The sequence below is a fragment of the Colius striatus genome, chromosome 1 (assembly GCF_028858725.1).
Source record: "Colius striatus isolate bColStr4 chromosome 1, bColStr4.1.hap1, whole genome shotgun sequence".
In the NCBI taxonomy this organism is placed as follows: Eukaryota; Metazoa; Chordata; class Aves; order Coliiformes; family Coliidae; genus Colius; species Colius striatus.
Genome location: NC_084759.1, coordinates 130,629,791 through 130,651,724, shown reverse-complemented (window position 1 = coordinate 130,651,724; position 21,934 = coordinate 130,629,791). Strand labels below are relative to the sequence as shown.

General features: G+C 44.2%; 1 protein-coding gene across 2 annotated transcripts in view; it reads right to left on the bottom strand.

The window, feature by feature from the left end:
- Window positions 1-444: 444 nt before the first annotated feature.
- The window catches only part of ARHGEF5 (Rho guanine nucleotide exchange factor 5), a 44,645-nt gene continuing 23,155 nt past the window's right edge, over window positions 445-21,934 (bottom strand). The window contains exons 3-16 of one of the 2 annotated variants that reach the window (XR_009819731.1): window positions 20,283-20,364; window positions 19,850-19,914; window positions 19,287-19,549; window positions 18,201-18,361; window positions 17,159-17,311; window positions 15,639-15,768; window positions 14,681-14,755; window positions 10,501-10,590; window positions 10,022-10,176; window positions 9,191-9,352; window positions 8,735-8,805; window positions 8,358-8,462; window positions 7,814-8,083; window positions 445-638 (exon numbers count right to left, since the gene is read on the bottom strand). Coding sequence is in view for 1 of the 2 variants with exons in the window: in XM_062007366.1 (XP_061863350.1) it covers window positions 7,929-8,083; window positions 8,358-8,462; window positions 8,735-8,805; window positions 9,191-9,352; window positions 10,022-10,176; window positions 10,501-10,590; window positions 14,681-14,755; window positions 15,639-15,768; window positions 17,159-17,311; window positions 18,201-18,361; window positions 19,287-19,549; window positions 19,850-19,914; window positions 20,283-20,364 (1,667 nt within the window). In the remaining variant the exon portion in view is untranslated. Of the gene's footprint in view, window positions 639-6,475; window positions 8,084-8,357; window positions 8,463-8,734; window positions 8,806-9,190; window positions 9,353-10,021; window positions 10,177-10,500; window positions 10,591-14,680; window positions 14,756-15,638; window positions 15,769-17,158; window positions 17,312-18,200; window positions 18,362-19,286; window positions 19,550-19,849; window positions 19,915-20,282; window positions 20,365-21,934 lie in introns of those variants that run through there. The other variant, XM_062007366.1, reaches the window with a different exon arrangement.

Below are 21,934 nucleotides of genomic sequence, written 5' to 3'. Positions count from 1 at the left end.
CTCAAGCAATTCTTTTTTTCCCTTGGTCCCATCCCAACTGCTTCCAGATTCCAGGAGTGAGGATACCTTGTAGGACAGCTGTGCTGCAGTACCAGCTGAAGCACACTTGGATGATGGGCGAGTAGCTGGGCCACACGTGTCTTGCCTGGAGGCATCTCCAGGGATTCCACTAGATGCTTTCTCAGTGCATATTCTGCTTCTGTAATTTCTTTTTTTCTTCTTTGCCTCCTTTTCAATCCCATCAGAGTAATAACCTTCACATTGTTCATGTGAGCCTGACTGATCCGTGGGCTCTTGTGCCAAATCAACCACAGAAAGTGAGGGCACAGCTTTTGCATCACTGAGGAAATTTGACAGCCTTCCACACACTGAGGCAAGGTTGGGCTGGCTGTCAAGGGCTGACAAATCTTGGGAAGTTGACCCAGTTGCCTGCAGGGTGCATCTTCCATCTTCCTCCACTCTTTTAACAGGGCTGATCTTATTTTCCGTCCCCAGAATACCCTCAACTTTGACCTTTACAGTTGTGCTTTGGAGTGCAGATAACTCTGTGCTCTCTGTACCATGTTCACCCACAGCATCAGCATCTAATACAACATGCCTGGTATGCAGTGATGTGTCCTCCTTCTCGTCTTTGCACTCTACAAAAAAAAGATGAAAAGCATCACCCATCCGCTTTCCCCCATGTGCACGCTGTCTAAGCCAGAGGTGTCTGTAAGACATGTGAAAAGGAGCATGCCTGGATAGGAAGATTCATGATTCATTTACAGGAGAAGGAAAATACCACTCAATGAAACCCAACAGTGAACATAACTAGAGAGTTCAAAATAAAGTCCATCACCAGGACAGGGTGCTGCTAGGAAAGCAACAGCAAAGAGTATGATGTGGTCACTATGGAGATATTCAAACATCCAAGATGAGAAAGTGAAGATGTCTGCAAAAACAACAGGCTAAACTACAGGAAGAATTAATTCCTGATACAGAGAAATCAAGGGAATTACAAATACAGTAGAGAGACACAGCACTAAGGATAAAAAAAGACCTTTGAAATAAGGAAGAGAACAAATATCAATGACTTAGAGACACTAAGTCTTTCTTATTAAAATAAGCAATGAAAAGCACAAGCAAAATTTGAGTCTACAGTGTCAGCAGTGATTATCTGACAAATGACAGATTTTTGACTAATAGATTTTCTGTTTCTATCATACTCAAGCTGGCAAAAAAACACAGTTAATTGTACAGGCTTCTAACAACTGCATTCAAATAATGAAAGCTGCAGTTTTCTGCAGTTGCAGCCAGAACACTTCCTCTATTATGTTATTATTCAATGTGTGAGTCTGTGTGATCACTGTAACTCAATAAAAAAAGTTTGTTGTCTGGAAAGTTTGAGCAGACTTTTGAGCAGCATTTGAGCTGTCTGTGGCTACTGAGAAATATGGTTGTTTAATTTGGGGGGGGGGGGGGGAAAGACCTAAAATAATTTCATTTCCCTCAGTCCTATTTTTGATAGATGTTACTACAATGCCAAAACAAAGGACTTGCTTGCTGCCCCAATATTTCTTTTATTGTTAATCAAGAAGAAACTCCACAACATCAGTCAGACAGAATCTTCATGGAAGTATGACAGGACACCAGGCTGCTTGCAAGACCTTCTAATTTGCTTTTGTTTTTTTTACAGGATTAAGAGAACCGAATTAGTTGTAAGGGAAAGAGACAGAAGCAGGAAACCATGCAACTGTAATAACTTGATCTTGTTAAGCAGCAACAGTTTCCATCGCTGTTAAATGACGTGAAATATCCTGACAGGGAGGCTCTAGAACTGTGCGAAACACGAGCTCCCTATGATCTACACAACTCCTTTTTCCACCGTCCTCCTCACTGCCTCTGACCTTCTCTGACTCATTATGTAAAGAAGCTAGCATTATGATGTAGCATCCATTCTTGTCATTCACCCTCTGCCTCAAATCAGGAATAGCATTTTCAGCTTGGTGCTGCAGAGAAGACTTTTTACTTTTATGCAAACACCAAGATATGCATACAGTAGAAAATACATTCTAAAGTATCTTGTGCATATACACTGTATCTGCAGCAGAGAGACTGGCACATGCAGGAATATTCCCATAGATTATGTGAAACTCCAATAAAAAAAAAAAAAGTAAATTATTGTCTCTATTTCTAAAACATAGAGCAAAGGCCTGACAACAACTCGAGATTGCCAAAGAAAAGATGTCAAATGAAAATAGTTTGGAGAGAAAGACAACTAAGGAGTTGCCAACACAGTCCTTTCTCCCATCATTCATACAACAAAAGACTAGAGTGGACATCACTCTGTCCCACTTTTAGATAAACAGAACCTTAAACAGAAGGGATTTTAACTGACTGGGAACATCACACGTATGCAGGCAGTCTGGAATGCCTGATCTGCTGAAGGTAAACAAACAAGAATCAAAATCCTCTTTTTCTTCTCATAACTGCCTCTTTAGACATTTTTTGGAACAAGGAAACCACTTGCACATTTAACAGTAAGAGTTTTAAGGTTGTTTTGAGGTACAAAGCAACCTAAACACACATGGAGAAGGAAACATCAGCTTCACAGGTCCACCCACACAAGCTCGGACAAGGAGGAAGACTAGGTGGTGGGTGCAGATGGTTAAGCACCAGCAGCCTAGAAGCCCCAAGGCAGCAGAAACCCCTCAGCGTGACACGGAGGGCAGACCACCTGCCCCTCCACCCTCACCCCTGCCTTGCTAAGCACATTTAGAAGGCAGGGGTGAGCAATGTCTCCAATGTCCCAGGGCACTTCAGACAAAACAGCAGTTCCCCCGAGGACAGATAAGCCCAATCGGCCAAACCATAAAGGGACAGAAGACCTAAGCGTGGTAGAGCTGCGTCTCCTCCGCCCGTACAGATAAGAGCCCGGAGGAGGCAATAGGGTCGTTATCCTCTCCCGGAGCTGCTCATTAGGCTCATTGCCGGGTTCGTCCCGCCGATCATTAACGCGACCCGGAGCTACGGCCCCGCGGCCCAGCCCTTACCCAGCCCTCCGGGCGCCCGCTCCTCCTCCTCCGCGCCCGCCCCGTCCATGCCGGCTCGGCGATGTCGCGCCCGGCCGCGCGCGGCGCGGTTAATGCCCTGCCTGGCGGCGGGCCCCGCGCGGGCTGCGGCCGCCGGCCCCGGGACGCCTCATCAAGGCCACCTGTGCCGCCGGCGGGCCTCGGGGCAGAGCAGGGCCGAGGCTTCCTCAGCCGCCGGGCAGGCGGGGGGTGGGCTTGGCTACCCCGGCACCAGCAGTAGGAAACGGTAGGTAACGGGGCCGCAGCCCTCGTCGGGGCGGATGGCCGCTCACCCGGCTCGCCACCCTCCTCTCTCCTTCTGCCCACTCAGGCACCCTGGTCGGGGAGCTGCCCGTCCTCCCTCACTGCGTGGGTGAGGGGCCAGAGAGACGGTCAGAGGGGAAAAAAACACAGCGCTCGTAGGGTGCAGAAATGCTTCTGGCACACCTGAAAGCCAGTGCTTCATGAGCTTCCTGAGGAGCAAGCTTAAATACCCCTAATAGCATGTCTTGGGAACCTAGATGTTACAAAATCATTACCTTTTCTGGGAAGGATGACTTTCCTTGCAGGAAGACAGACGCATTTTTCCTACGCGCTCTGCCTGCAGTTGTTCAGCAGTGCTGCTGATTCTCCATGAACTAGCAGTTGCAAGAAATAAATGACTGACTTTGAGGTGCTGCAATCTTACATCCTTTCACTATTTAACAAATCTCACCAAAAAATGGAGGCTCCTAACAGAGCAATACCAGGTGGTTAGTGATCTCATACTACTGCAAGTGTTGGTCATTGAAACGAGCTTTGTGTGCTTGCAGGTATTCACAGCAGGTGAAAGGCAGGAATGAACTAAGCCTGGCTTTTCTGGCTTCCTTCTTCTCACGTGCAGTTGATGGAGAGACTGTTGCTGGAACTTTGGTCATGATGATTCAAGAAACTAAGCCCTCTGCTCTCGCCTTCTCTGTGAATAGCTTTCCTAACCACCAAGTGCAGCTAGCTGCAACTGCAAATTCCATGTCTGCAAAGACAGTGCTTCCTTGAAGAACTGCATTCTATTGCACATCATCCTTCATCCTCATCTTGATTATTGGCTCAGTATTTTGTTGCTGCCATGGTACCATTCTCCTACTGTGCATTTGTCAATATGCTCTGCCTTTGTTTTAAGGTTTGCTGTAGCATCAAAGGTCCTGCTTCTACAGGTGCTTTCACCTGAGAACTGTTTTGATGTGTTAAAGGAGTGTAACCTGAAACACATGTGCCAACAGTTTGGCGACTGGATAATTAGCCTAGCAGTGCACCTGGTTCAGCCACCAAATGGAAGACACCCTGGCTGGAACATTGCTGCTGCTAGAGTAGCTTTTAATTTGCTAGCAGCATTCAGCTGACAGAACACAACTCTGATCTTAAAGGGGATGGGACTTCTTCAATATTAGATGAAAGCACAAAGATAAAAATCACTAACTGCTTTGGAGGTTCCTGTTTCTGAGCAAGGTTGTGTTTATTGACTGAACTCTGCTCCTCATGTCAGTTTTTTTATAGTATTGTGAAAGGGAATAAAAACTGTAGAGAATGCTTTCATTTCTTTTCCTTTAAGAGGGACAAACATAGGTCTCTGAGGCTGAGTTTTTTTTTCTTTAGAGACACACATATATATACTTTAATATATTTTCTACTTTTTGTATGAAAAAACAACAGCAGTTGTAAAACTTGATTTTCAGATGTAAAGCACAAGTTTTTCAGATTCTCAACAAAACTTTTTGAACTGCAGTTCACATTTGTATTTCGTTGCTATTCTTACCACAAAAAGATACATCTGCCCTCTTTAGGCTGCCTTTTTTTTTTCTAAATAGAAATACTGAATTACTTTTGTCCAGATATGCTATGTGTCAGTCTCCACAGGTTCCTGGGAAAGATGATGGTTTCTTCACACTTCAATTTACATCTGGCTGTTTTAAGATACACTGCCATCTTTCATTCAGTGTTCTTATTCTGTGGAGCTTCTTTAAGGATCTTACTAGAAAAGTACAGAGATTTGTCTGACAAACTCTACTTTTCCATTTCTGTTTAATACTAATTTTCTGGTAAATCAGGTTACCCACATTAGATAATGTAGGGAGAGACACCCCCCTGCCCAGACTCATAATTAAGACTGTAATAGGACACAGCAGACATTCTGTCATGATTTCTGCCTCCTGAATGTGCAGTTGTGACACTGTACTAGTTTTAAGTTTGTACAAACCAAGCAGATGCTAATCAGTTTCAAAAAACATGAAGCAAAATTCAGTGCAGATTTGCTTATGCATTGAGGTGGCAGGATGTTGCTGGGACTAAAAATTTCACTAAACAGTGAGAAGTTGAGGCCTCTCTGAAATGTGAGAAATCAAAGTAAACCAGCATATAAGCACTTATTCTTAGAGGCATAACCTGACCTTTAAATGTCCCTAAACATAAAAGAACTTGACAACAGGAAATAAAGGCTATACCTGTGACAGGGAGAAGTTAACCTTTGATCCAACTACTTTAACAGTACAGAAGTTCTGTCAGTCACAACAATGGCCTTCAAGTTTCACATCTCAACAGGAATTTTATCAAGAACATACAGAACTTATCAAAGAAACGCACCCTGGGAGACAGTAATGAACAATATGCCTTCTTATTTTTGAGAAGCAGAAAAAGTACAGAATCCTGTGCTTTTCAAATGATTCATGAGACAACCACTGATTTAGAAGGGCAGTATCTATGGCCTATCTCCTCAATACAGGTAGCAAAGATGAAGCGGACACGGATATGGGGTGCCTCAGACTGCCTGCATAATAAGACGTGCCCTTGCAAGGGCATGTACTGAATTGGTCCCATGGCAATGTCCTGTATCCCAGTCCAGACATCGGTGATCCTGCTGACTTATGTATATCGCATAAACTCATCACAGCCTGGGACAAGCAGCTATTTGGGATCTCTGAACTTTCATGCATCCTGTTGAGGATTTTAATTCTTTCTACAGCATTTTAGTTTGAGGTAGGGCTTTGCTTTTGTTCTTAGCTATACATCAGTTCTTCTAGAGGGGAAAAAAGTGTAGGCAGTGTTATCTGGACCATAGGATTAGAAGACAGGCAAACAATTGCATCTTGCCTTACTAGTAGAGTGGATTTCACTCCCACGATCCATAGGGCATCCCTTTAGCTTCCCTGGCGCTATGACTAACACTGCTACGGAACCTGCAGCAGCAGTCATTTCAAGGCATTCACAGGTGCTCTGAAGAATCTTAGGGTAGGGCTGGTAAAGCCATACACTCTGCTAAATAGAGCTGTTCCTATGTGACAGTCACTCAGAAAGGAGAGTTATATGGAAAAAAAATAATGAAAATAATGTGTTTTTTTCTGAAAATATTCAGTAAATATTTAATTACCTAAGTAACAAGGAAAGCAGGAAGTTTATTTTAACTGGAGAAGTGCATGAGTTTATTAGGACTAAAGGCAAGGTTTGGTTTGGTTTTTTTTTGATCCAGCTAAAATTATTTATATAAATAGGCTGTAGTAAGCTGTACTAGATACAATGTAAATGGGAATTAAAGGTGGAATGTTACAAAGACAGAAAGCTGCAGATACGAAGGTTACTAATTCTTCAAATATATTAAATGCAAGAAGGCTACACATTGCTTTCTTTGGTGTAATGATTCTTATACTTGATCTTGCATTGACTGAATGCAAACACTTAACACAGAAACAGTATTTTACAGTTGAAGGCATATCCTCACATAGGTTCTGCACAAAAGCAGGACTGCATGTAAACTGGACTTAAAACCAGAGCATTCTGAAAAAGAACAAAGTCCCTAGTACACATTTTGACCTTATCTACAGTGGCTAAATTTCTCAGTGTTTTCTATTAAGTGTGCAAAATGGTGCATGCAATACCACATCAGCTATCAGATTAGGAGCAGTAGGAAAGTGCGACTTCATTGCATATGCCTAGTCACGGTTACCTTATACAGGGTGTGTTATCAATCACATCATGAAAATCTTAGTTGAAAGTCACTGTTCTACTTCGAGGGAAAGGCAGAGTAAAAAAGAGTTGTCTCAGATGGCTTATTGGGACACTCATTCGGAAGAGAGGTGACCTTTGTGAAACATTCTTCAACTTGATACCTCTTAAGGTGGGGGAAACCATCACAGTGGCTTTGAAAACCTCGCTTAACTCCAATGGATTTTGTAATGCTGTCACAGACTCTTAACAGTATGCTGAGACTGAGTTAAATTTAGGTACAATTAAATATTTGCCTATCTAAAAACCAGTAGACTTGCACATAATCAAATAGATAAATTGTTCTAAATGGAAATTATACTGTAGAGATCAATACTATCAAGATATCAAGGGGATAGTCAAACTGATAACTCTCCTCAACTCTATTGTGCTTTGCACTTAGCACCTTCCTTCTCAGGAACTCCAGAGATCTTAGTATGCTAATACTAGTGAATTTAGCCTCACAATATCCAGTGAGGTAGGTAAGTTTACCCCCATTACACAGATGGGAAAACTAAGGCAGAATTCTGAAGTGACTTGCCCGAGGTCCTGCAACTTGTCAGTGGGAAAACCAAGAAAATATTTTCAGAAGTCCAGATCTCAAAGTCTGTTCAATTAAAGTTCCTCCCTGCTACCACAAAGCAAGCAATACATGCAACTTTTTTCCTCCTACTGCTGCCATAGTCCTGGTGACACAGAGGAAGTGAACTATTTTTCCTGATTGAATTCCCGCTTTCTTTGGCAAAAAGCACCTGTTTCTGTCAAAGTGCTGTATTATGCTCTTCGCAGAGGCATTTCTTCTGAGGCACAATAGAAAAAAAGATGGTTTCTCCACAGCAGGGAGACTGTACAGGTCCAAACAGAGTCTTATTTCTTGCAGAAGACCTGCTGCTTGGCATTCTTCACACGTTGTTCCTCCTTCAGGTTCTTCTGACGTGCATGCTTGCTGGAGATGTGTTCCACATGTTCTGAGGGGAACCAGCCTCGCTCCCGGTCTGAAAGTTTTACTCCTTCCATCCACCCTGTGATATGGTAAAAAGCACAACATGAGGCAAACCTGTTGAATGTTTTTTCATTCTTCCCGAAAAAATCCCCCCCGACAATGCCCTAAGATCAAAGGTCCCCTTTCAGCTTGCAAATGAAGTGTCTTAGTGAAGATGGAGTCTCTTAATCCTCCCAATCCAACAATCAGGAATGAGAAGCTCCTCCTGAAGCCTGATCATGTTGCTAAACCTTTACACTGCTAGAGTAACTTCCTACTCATCATTCAATACAGCCAGTGCTCTTTCTGCTCACCATCATTGCTGTACTGCATAACCATGATGATATCTGCTTTCTCCAAAGCCAACTCATCATTCTCCCGAGCCTTGTAAGTCTTTATGCATTGAACTTGTGGCGCATCTAAAGAGGGGGAAAGATCACAATGGTTTACTGGAAAGCAACAACAAACCTGTGTGCATAAGCTCCAGAGGAGGTAGGGGATAAGGGACTGTCCCTAGGTAAAGTCCTTAGGTAAAGTAACTGACAGAACCTGGCCCCATGGGAAAGCCCCTGATTCCCTTCTTTCTTTACAAAAAGGAAAATATTCTGCCTTGGAATCATTCTGGGATGTTCTCCCTCCAACTCCTCTGAGCCAACCCACCCCCATTACTGCAGTAGCAGAGTAGTCTTACCAGGGCATTCCAGGAGGTCCAGTTCTCCTCGTGGAGGAGCCAAAGCAGAGATCCATCTCAACTTCTCACTGCTGAAAAACATCACCAGGTAGGTGTCAGGATTCAGTGTGAGAGACAGCAGTCTGATGAGGTGGGCAGGGGGTGTATTGGTTTCTCATGGGAGGGGTCAGGGAGGGGGTACTTAGAGGCAGTGGACAGTGGAAAGTGGAAGTGGACAAAGGGGATGGTAAAGGGCAAAAACTCCCAGTTTTGGAGGCTGATGGTACGACATAATGTGCCAGTATTGTACAAGCAGCTAGTAGGGCTTGTTATGGCAAAAGGATGTTTTTCAAGCCCTCTGCTCAGCAGTTGCATTTGATATTTCAGCATTTGAGTAGCTGAGGGACAACCATCAAGCTCCTAGGAAGTGTCTGGCTATGACAATGGGATATACTGAGGGTAAGCTTGAACTCTTACTGTGTCTCTGTACGAAACAAAAACTCCACTCTCTTTCCCTGGTAATTCTGAAGTAGAAAGAGACGGAAAACATTTTTGTTTGTTCCATGCAGTTTCATCTCGCACTTCTCCCCACGTACATCTGAGAAAGCGGCATGATCAAAAACAACAAAACGTCCACCCCTGCAGGTAAAGAGCAGGAACAAAACAAGTTGTGAGTTTTAAGGTGATGAGGGTTATCAAGTGAGTCCATGTTGTCTTCTGATCTCAGGAAAACAAAAAGCTTTTAATAAATCTTCATCTGCTTCAGGTACCTTAGCTTTGTTCTTCCTAGAAGTCTCAGAAGGCCAAAGAAGAGAGAGTGGACTTAAGGAAAGGGCTAGAAATACTAAGTTCTGGCCTGTCAGCATTTTGATAGCTTACAGCTTAAAAACAAAAGCACTACCTCAAAACCTCGACACAACCAACCATCAACCCTCTTAGCTTCCTGATAAACCAGTGATTTGCAAATTCACTAATTTTCATGGTGTCCTCCAGGAAGAAATTATCTTCCAAGACTAGAACAAATGGTTATTATTAAAGTGTTTCCCATTATAGAGATGGAAAGGCAGAAGTCTTGCACTAGGGATCAGAAAACATCTTGTTATATTATCATATGTTGTAATTAAGAGTTGGGTCTATCAGATTTCACATACATGCATGATACTCACATAATGTAGGATCAGGAGAATGACTTGACAAATGCTGCCACTTGCTGGCAGGCAGAGGGAAAAGACTCTTTCACCAAAGCACAGACCCAGAAAGAGACAGGTATTTTAGAAGGGGCAGCAAGAATTGTGTTGAAGCACTCACTCCTTCGGCCGAGACAGGAGCAGACAGTCATTGAAAAGATGTAGGTAGATGGGACGGGTGGTGACTTTCCATTTTGGACTCAAGGTGTTGAAGTCCAGTGCTGTCAACTCACCACACTTCACAAGTCGTCGTGACTGTGAGATGAGTGGGAATATCTGTCAAGACAGAAATAAATGTTTAAGTCAAGCTTGTACAAGGGAAATCAGTATCAGTGAGGTATGGATTTCCATTTCTGCCTTTTTCTGGAGAAAGTGTGCTTTCATTTCTCCAGCTGGACAGGCATGAGGTCACAGTAAGCACCTTTGGCTGAAGGCTGACACAAATGACAGGGCACTGATGAAGAGCTGACCTGCGTGTGATATCCAAAGGCTCTGTGTATATTGGAGAGGTGAACAAAGAGTAAGCACAAGTGACTTTGAGAGGAAAGAGAATAAAAATACAGTAGGCTACAGCAGGGGTCAGGGAATGGACAGGCTCACCTTGCACTCAAATTCAATCTTCTGGCTGAGGTAGATCAGCTCTTCAGTGCTCTTCATGCGCTGGACATTTTCATTGCAATCCTTGATGAGCTGCAGAGGAAAACAGGTAATCAGTGAGGTAGGAGTAGTACTGCATGGTGAGATCAGTACTGCTCCAGGGAGCCCCTTGAAAGTCAGTATGAGTGATAATTCATAGAATCATAGAATGGTAGGGGTTGGAAGGGACCTTTAGAGATCATCTAGTCCAACCCCCCTGCAGAAACAGGTTCATCTAGATCAGGTCACATAGGAACATGTCCAGGCGGGTCTTGAAGACCTCCAAGGAAGGAGACCCCATAACCCCTGTGGGCCCTCATCCTCACAGTGAAAGTTTTTTCTTATATTTAAGTGGAACTTTTTGTGTTCCAGCTTCATCCCATTACCCCTTGTCCTGTTGCTAGCTACTATATAAAAAAAGGATGTCCCAACCTCCTGACATCCACCCTTTAGATATTTATAAACGTTAGTAAGATCTCTCCTCAGTCCCCTCTTCTCCAGACTAAACAGCCCCAGTTTCCACAGCCTGTCCTTATATGAAAGATGTTCCAGTCCCCTGATCATCTTGGTGGCCCTGCGCTGGACTCTCTCCAGAAGTTCTCTGTCCCTCTTGAGCTGAGGAGTCTAGAACTGGACACAGGACTCCAGATGAGGCCTCACCAGGGCAGAGTAGAGGGGGAGAAGGAGCTCCCTCCACATGCTGGCCACACTCTTCTTGATGCATCCCAGGATGACATTGGCCTTCTTGGCCACAAGGGCACATTGCTGGCTCATGTTTAGTTTTTTATCAATCAGCACTCCCAGGTCTCTCTGCAGAGCTGCTCTTCAGCAAGTCAATCTCCAGCCTGTACTGGTGCATGGGGTTGTTCCTCCCCAGATGCAGGACTCTGCACTTGTCCTTGTTGAACCTCATGAGGTTCCTCTCTGCCCAACTCTCAAGCCAGTCGAGATCCTGCTGAATGGCAGCACAGCCTTCTGGGGAATCAGTCAGTCCTCCCAGTTTGGTGTCATCAGTGAACTTGCTGAGGGGACACTCTGTCCCCTCATCCAGGTCACTGATGAATATGTTGAGCAAGGCTGGCCCCAGAACTGATCCCTGTGGAACTCCACTGGCCACAGGCCTCCAACTCAATTCTGTGCCATTGATCACCACCCTCTGGGCTCTGTCATTCAGCCAGCTCTTGATCCACATCACTGTCCACTCATCCAAGCCACACTGCCTGAGATTTCTGATGAGGATGTTATGGGAGACAGTGTCAAAAGCCTTGCTGATGTCACTGTAGATGACATCCGCTGCTCTCCCCTCATCTAGCCAGACAGTTATGCACTCATAGAAGGCTATCAGGTTGGTCAAACAGGATTTCCCCTTGGTGAAGTCATGTTGACTCCCCCTGATAACCATCTTATCCTTCATATGTTCAGTGATAACATTCAAGATGAGTTGTTCCATCACCTTTCCAGGGATGGAGGTGAGGCTGACCAGCCTGTAGTTTCCTGGGTCATCCTTCCTGCTCTTTTTGAAGACTGGTGTGACATTGGCCTTTCTCCAGTCCTCAGGCACCTCACCTGTCCTCCATGATTGTTCAAAAATGATGGAGAGAGGCTTAGCAATCACATCAGCCAGCTCCCTCAGCACTCTAGGGTGCATCCCATCAGTACCCATTGACTTATGAGTCTTAAGCTTGGCCAACAAGTCTTTAACCTTATGCATCTTCCTACAAAAGAAGTATTTTTCTAGGTAAGCATACTGTATTTCTCCATACCTACAACAATCATCCTTCTTTCTTAATGGAGGTACTCTTTAGATGAAGTCTCTGTGGTAAGTATTGTTTTGACTTTGGGATACTGAGGGTAATACTAGAGACATCTCTCTTGGGTGACAAAGGTTGAATTGATGGTCATTTTAAAGCAGCTCTTATAAGATGCTCCACTATAAACATCGGAGACTGATTAGCTAAACATCAGCCCAAATCTTACACAACCTAGAGCTTGTTGCCAGTATGTATGAGAACAGGACACAATGAAACAGAGGTTACTACAGCCCGTAAGCTGCCTACGTAGCTGTTGGGGGTGACAGAGACCAGCTGTATAATAGCGTCACAGAGATAACACTGTGGCTTGAACACAGAGTCAGAGAACATCTCGAGTTGGCGGGGGCACATAAAGATCATTGAGTCCAACTTCCTGCTCCTCGCAGGATTATCTGACACTACATCACATGACTAAGCGCCTCCCCTAGATGCTCCTTGAACTCTGTCAGCCTTGATGCTGTAGGGAGCCTGTTCCAGTGACCCACAAGCCTTTCAGTGAAGAACCTTTTCCTAGTGTCCAATCTGAACTTCCACTGTTGCAGCTTCATTCCATTTCCTCATGTCCTGCCCCTGGTCACCAGAGAAAGGAGATCAGCACCTTGCCCACCCCACTGCCCCCCGATGAGGAAGTTGCACGCTGCAATAAGGTCACTGCTCAGCTGAAGTCTAAGGATTTCAGAATATGACCTCTTGTACACCCACCTCAGACTTCCATGCTTTGGGAGCTGTGCAGCACACTGGTAAAGCCCTAAGAGCTTTAAGGAGGCATACATCATATTCAACCAGCTTTTCGGTTTGTGAAGTAAAAGAGGGGAAAGATTTTAAGGAAGGGAGTGACACTCCAAGATAGTCAAAGTCAATGATATCATCACTAGACAGAACAAGCTGCTGTAAAAATCTTAGATAAGTTGTTTCAGAAGACTTTAAATATTGTCTCTGTGATAAACAGGCTAGAAGAAGGGATGCAACAGAGTAACAGCCTTACTGGACCTTTTTTAAAAGCAAGATTTTCTTTCAGGGGCTAAGGTGGGAGTTGATCACTAATTAGAGACAAAGGTAAGGTACACCAAGGGGAAAATGTTGGTTAGGAGACTGCAAAGAGCAAGTCCAGAAACAAGTAGTGCAGGTTCAATCACATCCCAGCTGGCTCCTGCTTTAGTGTTTTCTGCTCACAGCTACCATTGCACATGCAGGAGAGTCACATGAACACACTAATTTATTACTCATAAGGATCAATGACAAGAGCCCTTGACAAAGGTGAGGATCAGAGAAAAGGACAGGGCCACTTCAGTGCCCTGTAGCTGTGATACAACATGGCTGTGGAGAATCACAGAATACTTCAAGCTGGAAAGGACCCATGAGGAGCATCAAGTGCAACTCCTGACTCCAGATAGGGCAAGGCAGAAATTAAATCTTATATCTGGTTCACTTGTATGTGTTCACTCTCTACAACTATCTGAGAGGGGACTGTAGCGAGTTAGGGGTCAGGTCTCGTCTCCCAAGTAACAAGTGAAAGGACAAGAGGAAATGGGCCCAAGTTGTTCCAGTGGAGGTTTAGACTGGAGACTAGGAAGAACTTTTTCACTGAGGTTAAGACAGTGGCCCAGGCAGGTGCTGGAGCCACCATCACTGGAGATAATTAAAAGATTTGTAGATGAGGTGCTGAGGTACATGGTTTAGTGGTGGGCTTGGCAATATGAGGTTAGTGGTTGGACTTGATAATCTTAAAGGTTTTTTCCGACCAAATCAATTCTATGATCTAAGAGTATTTCCCAAACACTTACTGCACACTGTCAGGCTTTGGACCATGACCACCTTTCTTTGCAGCTTGTTCCAGTGCTTGATCACCCTCTCAGTGAATAACTTTTTCCTAATATCCAATCTGAATTTCCCTTGACACAGTTTTAAGCCACTTCTTTGTGTTCAGAGAGAAGAGATTGGCACCTCCTTCTCTGTTCCCCCTGATGAGGAAGTTGTAGACAGCAGCGAATTCACCCCTTGGTCTCCTCTAAGCTGAATAAACCTAATATCCTCAGCCACTCCTTGTAAGTCTTTCCCCTCCAGTTCTTTCACCTTTGTTCCTCTTCCTTTGCACACATTCTAGTATTTTCACATCCTCCCTATAGTGTGCAACTGCAGTACCCAAGTGATGCTGCATCAATGCTGACTACAGTGGGACAATCGCTACTCTCAACTGATGTGTTTAATGCACCCCAGGGCACAGCTGGCCCTTTAGGCTGCCAGGGCACATTGCTGAATTGTACTGAGGGTCTCATCAATAAAAACCCCCAGATCCCTTTCTGCAGGGCTGCAGAATGGGTTGATGGCCTTACCTTTTCAAGTGCATCGTAGGCCTGTGTTGCTTGAACTTCCTCCTCAGACCCAGGCCGAGTTCTCTTCAGGATATTCTGCATGAGAACAGGTAGTTTTTTCGTAACGCAAGCAAGGAACGCTGACATTTGTATGAGGGGTAGGAGAAACAAGGAGGCACCATGATGCCACTCTCAAGTTAAAACTAAAGCAGTGGCAAGTGATGAGACATGGAGATTAGCAAGACCAGAGATCTTAGATGCAGAATGTCACTGATAAGCTGCATGGAACAGGGCATCCCTAAAAATTGTATTAGCTATCATATACAAGTTAATGGCTGCTTCCTATGCCACGTAACACAAGCACAAGCAGGCTAGCACACAGAACTCTTCTGTGGCTGATACTCTTTTTTCTCCTGTTAAAAAAAAAGGCTCAAATAATAATAAAAACCCATTCATTTCATTAGGGACTTGCTGGTTCCGTGTCTGGAAGGCTCCTATTAGTCAGCATTGCAGGCAAAGAGTAGAGACAGGCTGCCTTCCAGAGGGCAGCAAAGAAACCATTGCTTTGTTTTCCTAGCAGGGAGCCAAAAAAGTTCAATAAAATGTTAATCAGCATGTTCTGAGAAGACTCCATACATTATTTATTGGAGTACAACTGAAGCAGTGTTACAGTGAAGTCCTAACCAGTACACAAGCTGCAGTGCCTCACGCAGGCTATCAGCTCCAACTTACAGTGCTGGTCTAACGCACGGCAGACATTTGTACAATGACAAACGGGTTTGTTTTTGCAAAGGCATAGTCACAACGCACGCAACAGTGTGGCTTCAGAGTGTCTTGCCAAACTTGTCACAGAAGCAACAAATGGCTGCGCACAGTCCTTCTACCCAGGGCTTGGAGCTAGCTCATAGTTCTACAACTTACAGATTTGAAGGGTCAGCTTGAGAGAAACTCCTAGAAAACAGAGAACCACCAAAGTTACCTGTAGGAGGAGTTTGAGTCGAGTGATGCGCTGGAAAGGGAGGATGAGGAAGGATTTAAGTGAGAGGCGCTGACATACTGGATCACTTTCCAGTCTCTCCAGGACTTGCTGGAACCCTGCATTTCCATTTCTGTGACAGCAATAAAGAAAGAAGAGATCCAAGCATCAAAGCAAATAGCTTTCCTAGGATCAGATTACAGTGAGCATTGGGAGTACTCCCAACAGTCAGGTTTTGTCCCTGGGGCAAGAGATATTGAGAAACTGCACAACTCTGATGATGAAGAGCAAGTGTGGGTTCCTAATAGCTATCAGACTGTAGTACGATTGTTATTATAGCTTTTCTCTTTCTGCCACAGCCCTCTGGAATAAAAGCCAGAGGTAATATATAGATTTTGATTCCCCTTCTATCAGTAGGGGCACCTTTCACCGAGACAGGGGTGGTTGGTATTCTTTGCTTACATTGAATGGTCCAGCTCCAGGGTCTGGGAATAGCTGCATCCCCTCTCTTGCTACTCCTGAGAGGAGCTGACTTCCCCACTAACATCTCTCTTACCCTCTAGACAAAACCAGTGCCATCCAGTCTTCCACATTGGGCAGTAGCAAGTAAAAGGCTAATGGTGTGAGAGTAGCACCAGTCACCAGAGTAGCCAATCCCATATCCTTGAAGAGATGAGGAGGAAGGGTGTAGACCCAGTAATCATTGCCCTAGACAATATCCTACAGGTCCCTTCTGTGTGGAACTGAGCCTTCCCTGAAGGGAATCAATTGAGAGACTAGATGTCTCTCAGTCAGCAGCACCCAGAGAATGTGCCTGAGTAGCCTGTTGGCAACAGTGTCTTCTCCTGGAATCACTGTAGCTTCACTGGAATTGGAAGGGTAGCAGTGCAGAAATCACACAGAAACTTTGCTCAGGACTGGGCCCATGCCTGATTAATGTTTGGTTGTGCCACTGGGTACGGGAGGGCAAGAGATGTCCCACTTCACCACCCAGAGCAAGAGAGACCAACAGTGTTCTCTGGCCCCAGGATTTCCACCCCATTTTAAACTTACAGCAGCCATATTTGTATTAATACAAATATGTATTTTCATTACTTATTATTACTAATTATTAATACAATACAAATTGTATTAATACAATATGTATTAATATAGAACCTCAGAATATTTGAGGATGGAAGTTTCTCTAAAAATTGTCACTTTCCAGTTCATAATAGTCTGAAAATCATTACCCAGGACAGTCATTTTTGCTCTCTTCAGTAGAGGGCAGACAGAGAGAACAGTGTGAAACAGAATCAGACATTAATTATTCTTTCCAATGCTATAGGAGAGGAGCCTGCAGCAACTGCCTTGCAGTCCCAAATGCCACTGAAGAAGGCTCCTACTTGTTCTTCTGGGAGTGTAGTGAGAGCACAGGCCAACAGCCTGCACCTGCATCATTCCCCATGATTTGAAAAAGTGAACATTCGAGGTGCAACAAGGAAGTAAGGTGAGAGAAGGGCGCAACAAATTAGAACACTTACAGTAACCGCTGGAAGGTTTGCTCCTGATATGTTTGATTTGTAACATATGGTAGATACACTCTGCGGAACTCAGGGGCATGTTTCAGAGCCACATCACACACGTGGAAGGTGAACATGTCTTCCTCAAATTTCTCCTCCAAGTCAAAGAGAAAACTGCAGCATATGGTTGCGGTGCCATAAAGAGAGGGAAATACCAGCATCTTTAGTAAAGCAGGAATGGCCTCAGTCCTCTAAAATCCTGACAGCCCACATAAAAATGCAAGACAGCTCTTTACTTCTAGAGAAAGCATAATACTTGCACAATAACAAGTGCTAGATATCAGCAAGAAAGAAGCAGAGGCTCCTGGAGAGGTCGTATGTCTAAAAGGATGATCAAGAAACAAACGGAAATTAAGATGTCATCAGAATAATCCCACCAGTAGAAATGGAAAAGGCAGCAGCAAACTTTACTAGCTTATCAGAATACGTAGCCAAGCCTTGCAGAACAGCAGAACGGAATTCAACAACCTACAGGATTTCTTGCATGTGGGGTCACGTCTACATTTTATGACATGCTCAGTTGATTCACATTAGGTTCTGTCAAGTGATGGCTGTAACTTCCTTTTTTTTTTTTCTCTTTTTTTTTTTTTTTTTTTTTGCCAGGGCTCATGCAGCTGATTCTTTTGTCTTGCATTTGGCAGAAGTTGCATTTGGTTTGGGCTGAGGTCTAGGCAGTCGAGTTTAGCTCTAGTTGAAGACAACAGCGCATAGGTACAGTAGCATTTTGAACATTTTGACCTCCTGCAATGATGTCTGTGTATGACAACACCATAGCATCTGGGAGTTAACATGAAACTTTACATTGCCCTGCCACCTGAAAAGGCGAACATTCCTTTCAAGGCAGCGTTGGTATCCAGTCACATAGTACTCCTACATGGATGTATCTACCTTGAAGGCCAGCAGACACACAGAACAGGAGTGAGGATGTTATTGATGGAAACAACGGGCTGTGTCTGTGCCTCACGGAAGGTGTAAGACCCGGAAGCAAAGGGCTGTATCTCACCTGGCGCTGACATCGCGCACATCATGCAGGCGGGAGAAAAGCCACTGGCGCTCCTGATTGGTGAGCATCGCCTGGAGCTCCGCTGAGCGCTGGAAGTGATCCACTGCCACATTTAAGCTGCGCAGGTACGAAGCCTCAGACATTATCAACTCAAACTTGGCCTTGAGATGAAATAAGGGAGCACAAAGCATCAGTACCCTACAAAAGTCTGCGAGGAATCTTACAGAGAAGAGATGGGGGCAAAGCAAGAAAATCTCCTAGTACATGATGCAAGTAGTACGTAATTATAGAAGAGAGGCTTTACGAATGAAGGGCAGGCATGCAGTTATACACAGTCTTTCTTTCATCAGAAGACAAACTTGTGGCATGACTTAAAGGAGAAATTGTTACTTGCTCTCATTTTACTTCTTATCCTCCCTCAACTCCACTTCCACAAGGTTCCCTGTTTTACATGTTCCCATAAATTTTCCAGCATCCACATCTCCCACAATCTTCTCCTTCATCATGTTTCCCATGCTATTGGTTTTGCCTCTTGCTCTGGGTATTCCCATCCCCTTCTCAGCTCCTTTAATCTTCCCTACTCAATTTCTCGGTGTACCATTTTGCTGAGCCCACAGGTCTTCCTATTTCCCCTCAGCTCTGCAGCTCACCCAGATCTATTTCGTAAACTCACACTTTACCACAGGAACAACAATTCACTGTGGTTTTATTAACATCTCTCATAAGCTTATGTGTGGGAGAATACTGAAGTCTTCTACTTTAATATTGTCTTTTGCATGGGACATGCTCAGAATTCCTGAATTCATCTCATTCCTATTTCCCCATGTCTGTTTTCACAAGGTTACTGACAGAGTCTGGAGCCCTTCCTTCACTGATCCTTTTATCTACAATTCTGAACTTTGTCACTGTCCTACTTCACAAGCCCCAGGCCCACACCCCCATACTGCTTACATGGGTAGAGATGATTTCTGTGTTCCATGACCCACATTCTCATATCAGAAGTTTTGCTCTCCGCTTTGACTACCCTTTTGGGGACTTCTTCTTGGCTACAGATCATCCGTCTACCTTGTCACACCCATCCCTTACCTCTTGCAGCTTCTGCTCATCACGGGACATATTGAGTAGCATTCTGCTGCCCCGTATCATGGGGATGTCCTGCCAGAGGGACGCATTAGATGAGATTGACAGACGTTGCAAATATGAGTCCTGGGGAGACAGTACTTTCCTTCGTAGCCTTGGGGAGCTTGGGAAACTCGACTCTATATCCTCTGCAAAAGAATCCACTCTCTTCTGGCTTTGAATGGCCTTGTTCAGAACCACATCACTGTACTCCTGATACAGCAATCTTGCTGTGGAAGAGAGGCATATACATTTATACTTTCTATAGCAGGTTCTTGCCCTCTGCGTCAAACTGGAGAAAAATCTGTTGCTGTCTCAGCTTAGGATAATTGAAAATATTAGAGCAATGCACCTGCTATAAGCAAAGCCCACCAGCTGCCTGAGTATACTGCAGGACCGTCTTCACTGAACACCACTCCCTAATGCTCCCTTCTTGTTGCCATGTGGCAGGACCCTCTCTTCTTTGTGCAAGAGTGTGAGATGATGGAGTAGAGGGGTTTGCCACAGCGCTTCAGACAGTGGGTACTTACAGGAGTTGATTAGTTTGGAGTGCCGGCGTTTGAAGTTCTCCATTGCATCTGCAGGTTTCTTCTCTCTGTCAGGGAATAAGGATTTGGAAACAGAGACTGAATGAAGACCACAGTGCCAGAGACAGCTCATCCAAATCTTAGTAATAGATCTGTCACAGCAAGGACCTCTCTTTCCAACAAGCTGAAGCTCCACATGCTTTACCTAACAAACTTTGGCTTAACAGAAACCCTGTCCTAAAGGGACAGAAATACTTCTGTTGCAATGAGATCCTCCTCTACCAGAGGGCATAGACTGAAACAAAGGCCAAGTAATTTTGTTATAGTTTTCAGCTCCTCATCATCATCTTTGATCCCTTAGGAACAACGGAAAGCATCAAGTGCCTGCACTACAAAGAGATGGGGGCAAATTCTCAGGGGCCTTTGAGAAACTTACCGCAATATAACTGTTTCTGAACTGACTGGTGGTTCCCTGTGTGTCTTGTGAGCTTCTTCCTCTGAAGGAGCAGAAGGAATTGCTGCAGATAAGGCAATTACAAAGTAAACACATAAGTCAGCTGTAGAGTCAAGCTACAATGCAAACGATACAGATACCACTTACCTACACCACCGCCCCCACACCTAAGCGGTGGTCTTGGGTTGGAGTACAGGTGCCCTCCTAGCCTTTATTTCTGGCTCAGAAACATTCTGGTTTTAATAATCCATGGCATTACACTTTACATCTGCTACCTAGCCACGTTTTCTTATCATGCAAAGAAAAAGGCTTACACTTTCAGCAATGGCAGTAACTGTAAGAGTTTCCTTCTTCAGTTGCCTAAGTAAGGACACTGACTGTGTGCCCTATTTGGTGCAGCCTTTCCCCTAACAACTTGGGTCAGGCATTGAATGATTAAGGAACTCAAAGTCACTAGTCATGTCTGAAAGTCTTAAGACTTTCTTTTGTGAGTGTTGAGCCCAAAACACGCTCAGCAACTCCTAGAGCAGAAAGGATGGATGTCTAACAAAATTCCTCCTGTAAAGTGTCTTAGAAGGGATGTGGCCTGAGAATGAATGCTATAATCCAGTTCTCACACTTACGTACTACGTGAGCATTCACAAACTGCTACTTGAGTCATTTTCTGTTTATGTAAAATGGAGAAAGCATGTATTTTTCTTTTGTTTTGTGAGAGATTTAATTAAGTAATGAGTGAATAAATTCTATACAAAATTCCTTGCAAGCAGAAGGAGGAAGAAAGGCCAAAGACCGAGCTGCAAGTATGTGTCAAGACAAAGATAAGTGCCGCAGTCTTCAATGTTTTAAAATTTGAAACCAAGAATTTACAGATCAAATACAGGAACAAATCTCAATTCAAGTGCTGCCAAATCCTTTACATCTCTCCATGCTCCCCTCCATTTCCTCTGAGAAGTGAGTATGTTTCAAGATCATGTATGATATAATAAAGAACAGACACACATCTTGATAGTAAGTACTGTCTGAATGAGCTGCATTACAGAAGATGTGTGTTTTCCATTTGTGACATCAGTGATTTGGCTCCTATGCAAGTTGTGACCTTGGGCTTGAAAAATTGGCATTTCTTATTTGTAATATCAAATCCTGCATTCTCAGGAAGATCATCTCCTTCAGAAGGTCACACTGGAATCTAAAAGTGTCAGTTGCAAAATAAATGGATGTAGCAAATAAACAAAGAACTGAAAGATGTTTTACCAGATATGGGCTACTGAGAATGTGTGCATGCATTTTCCTTACTGCTTGGAAATGGGCAGCTGCAAGCTCAGCAAAATGCAACGGCCATGTGATGGCAGCAGAGATGACAAGCAGAAGTTCTAAACTGAGCCCTACCAAGAAACTCAATCCTGCAGATAGGCCAAAATAGCCTGTGTTACTGAGTAAGGGTGACAGATCATTTAATACAGAGACAGGACAAGAAACTGGACTCAAAAGTTGAGGGGTGACAGATCTGTGAAGGAAATTAAGCTCTCTGTTGCATGTGTTACTGTAAAATGAGAGGATTGAGAACCAGAGTGCAGCCCTACTCATGAGAACAAGCAGGATGCACAGCAGGATGGGTACAGCAGAGAGGAGCTAAG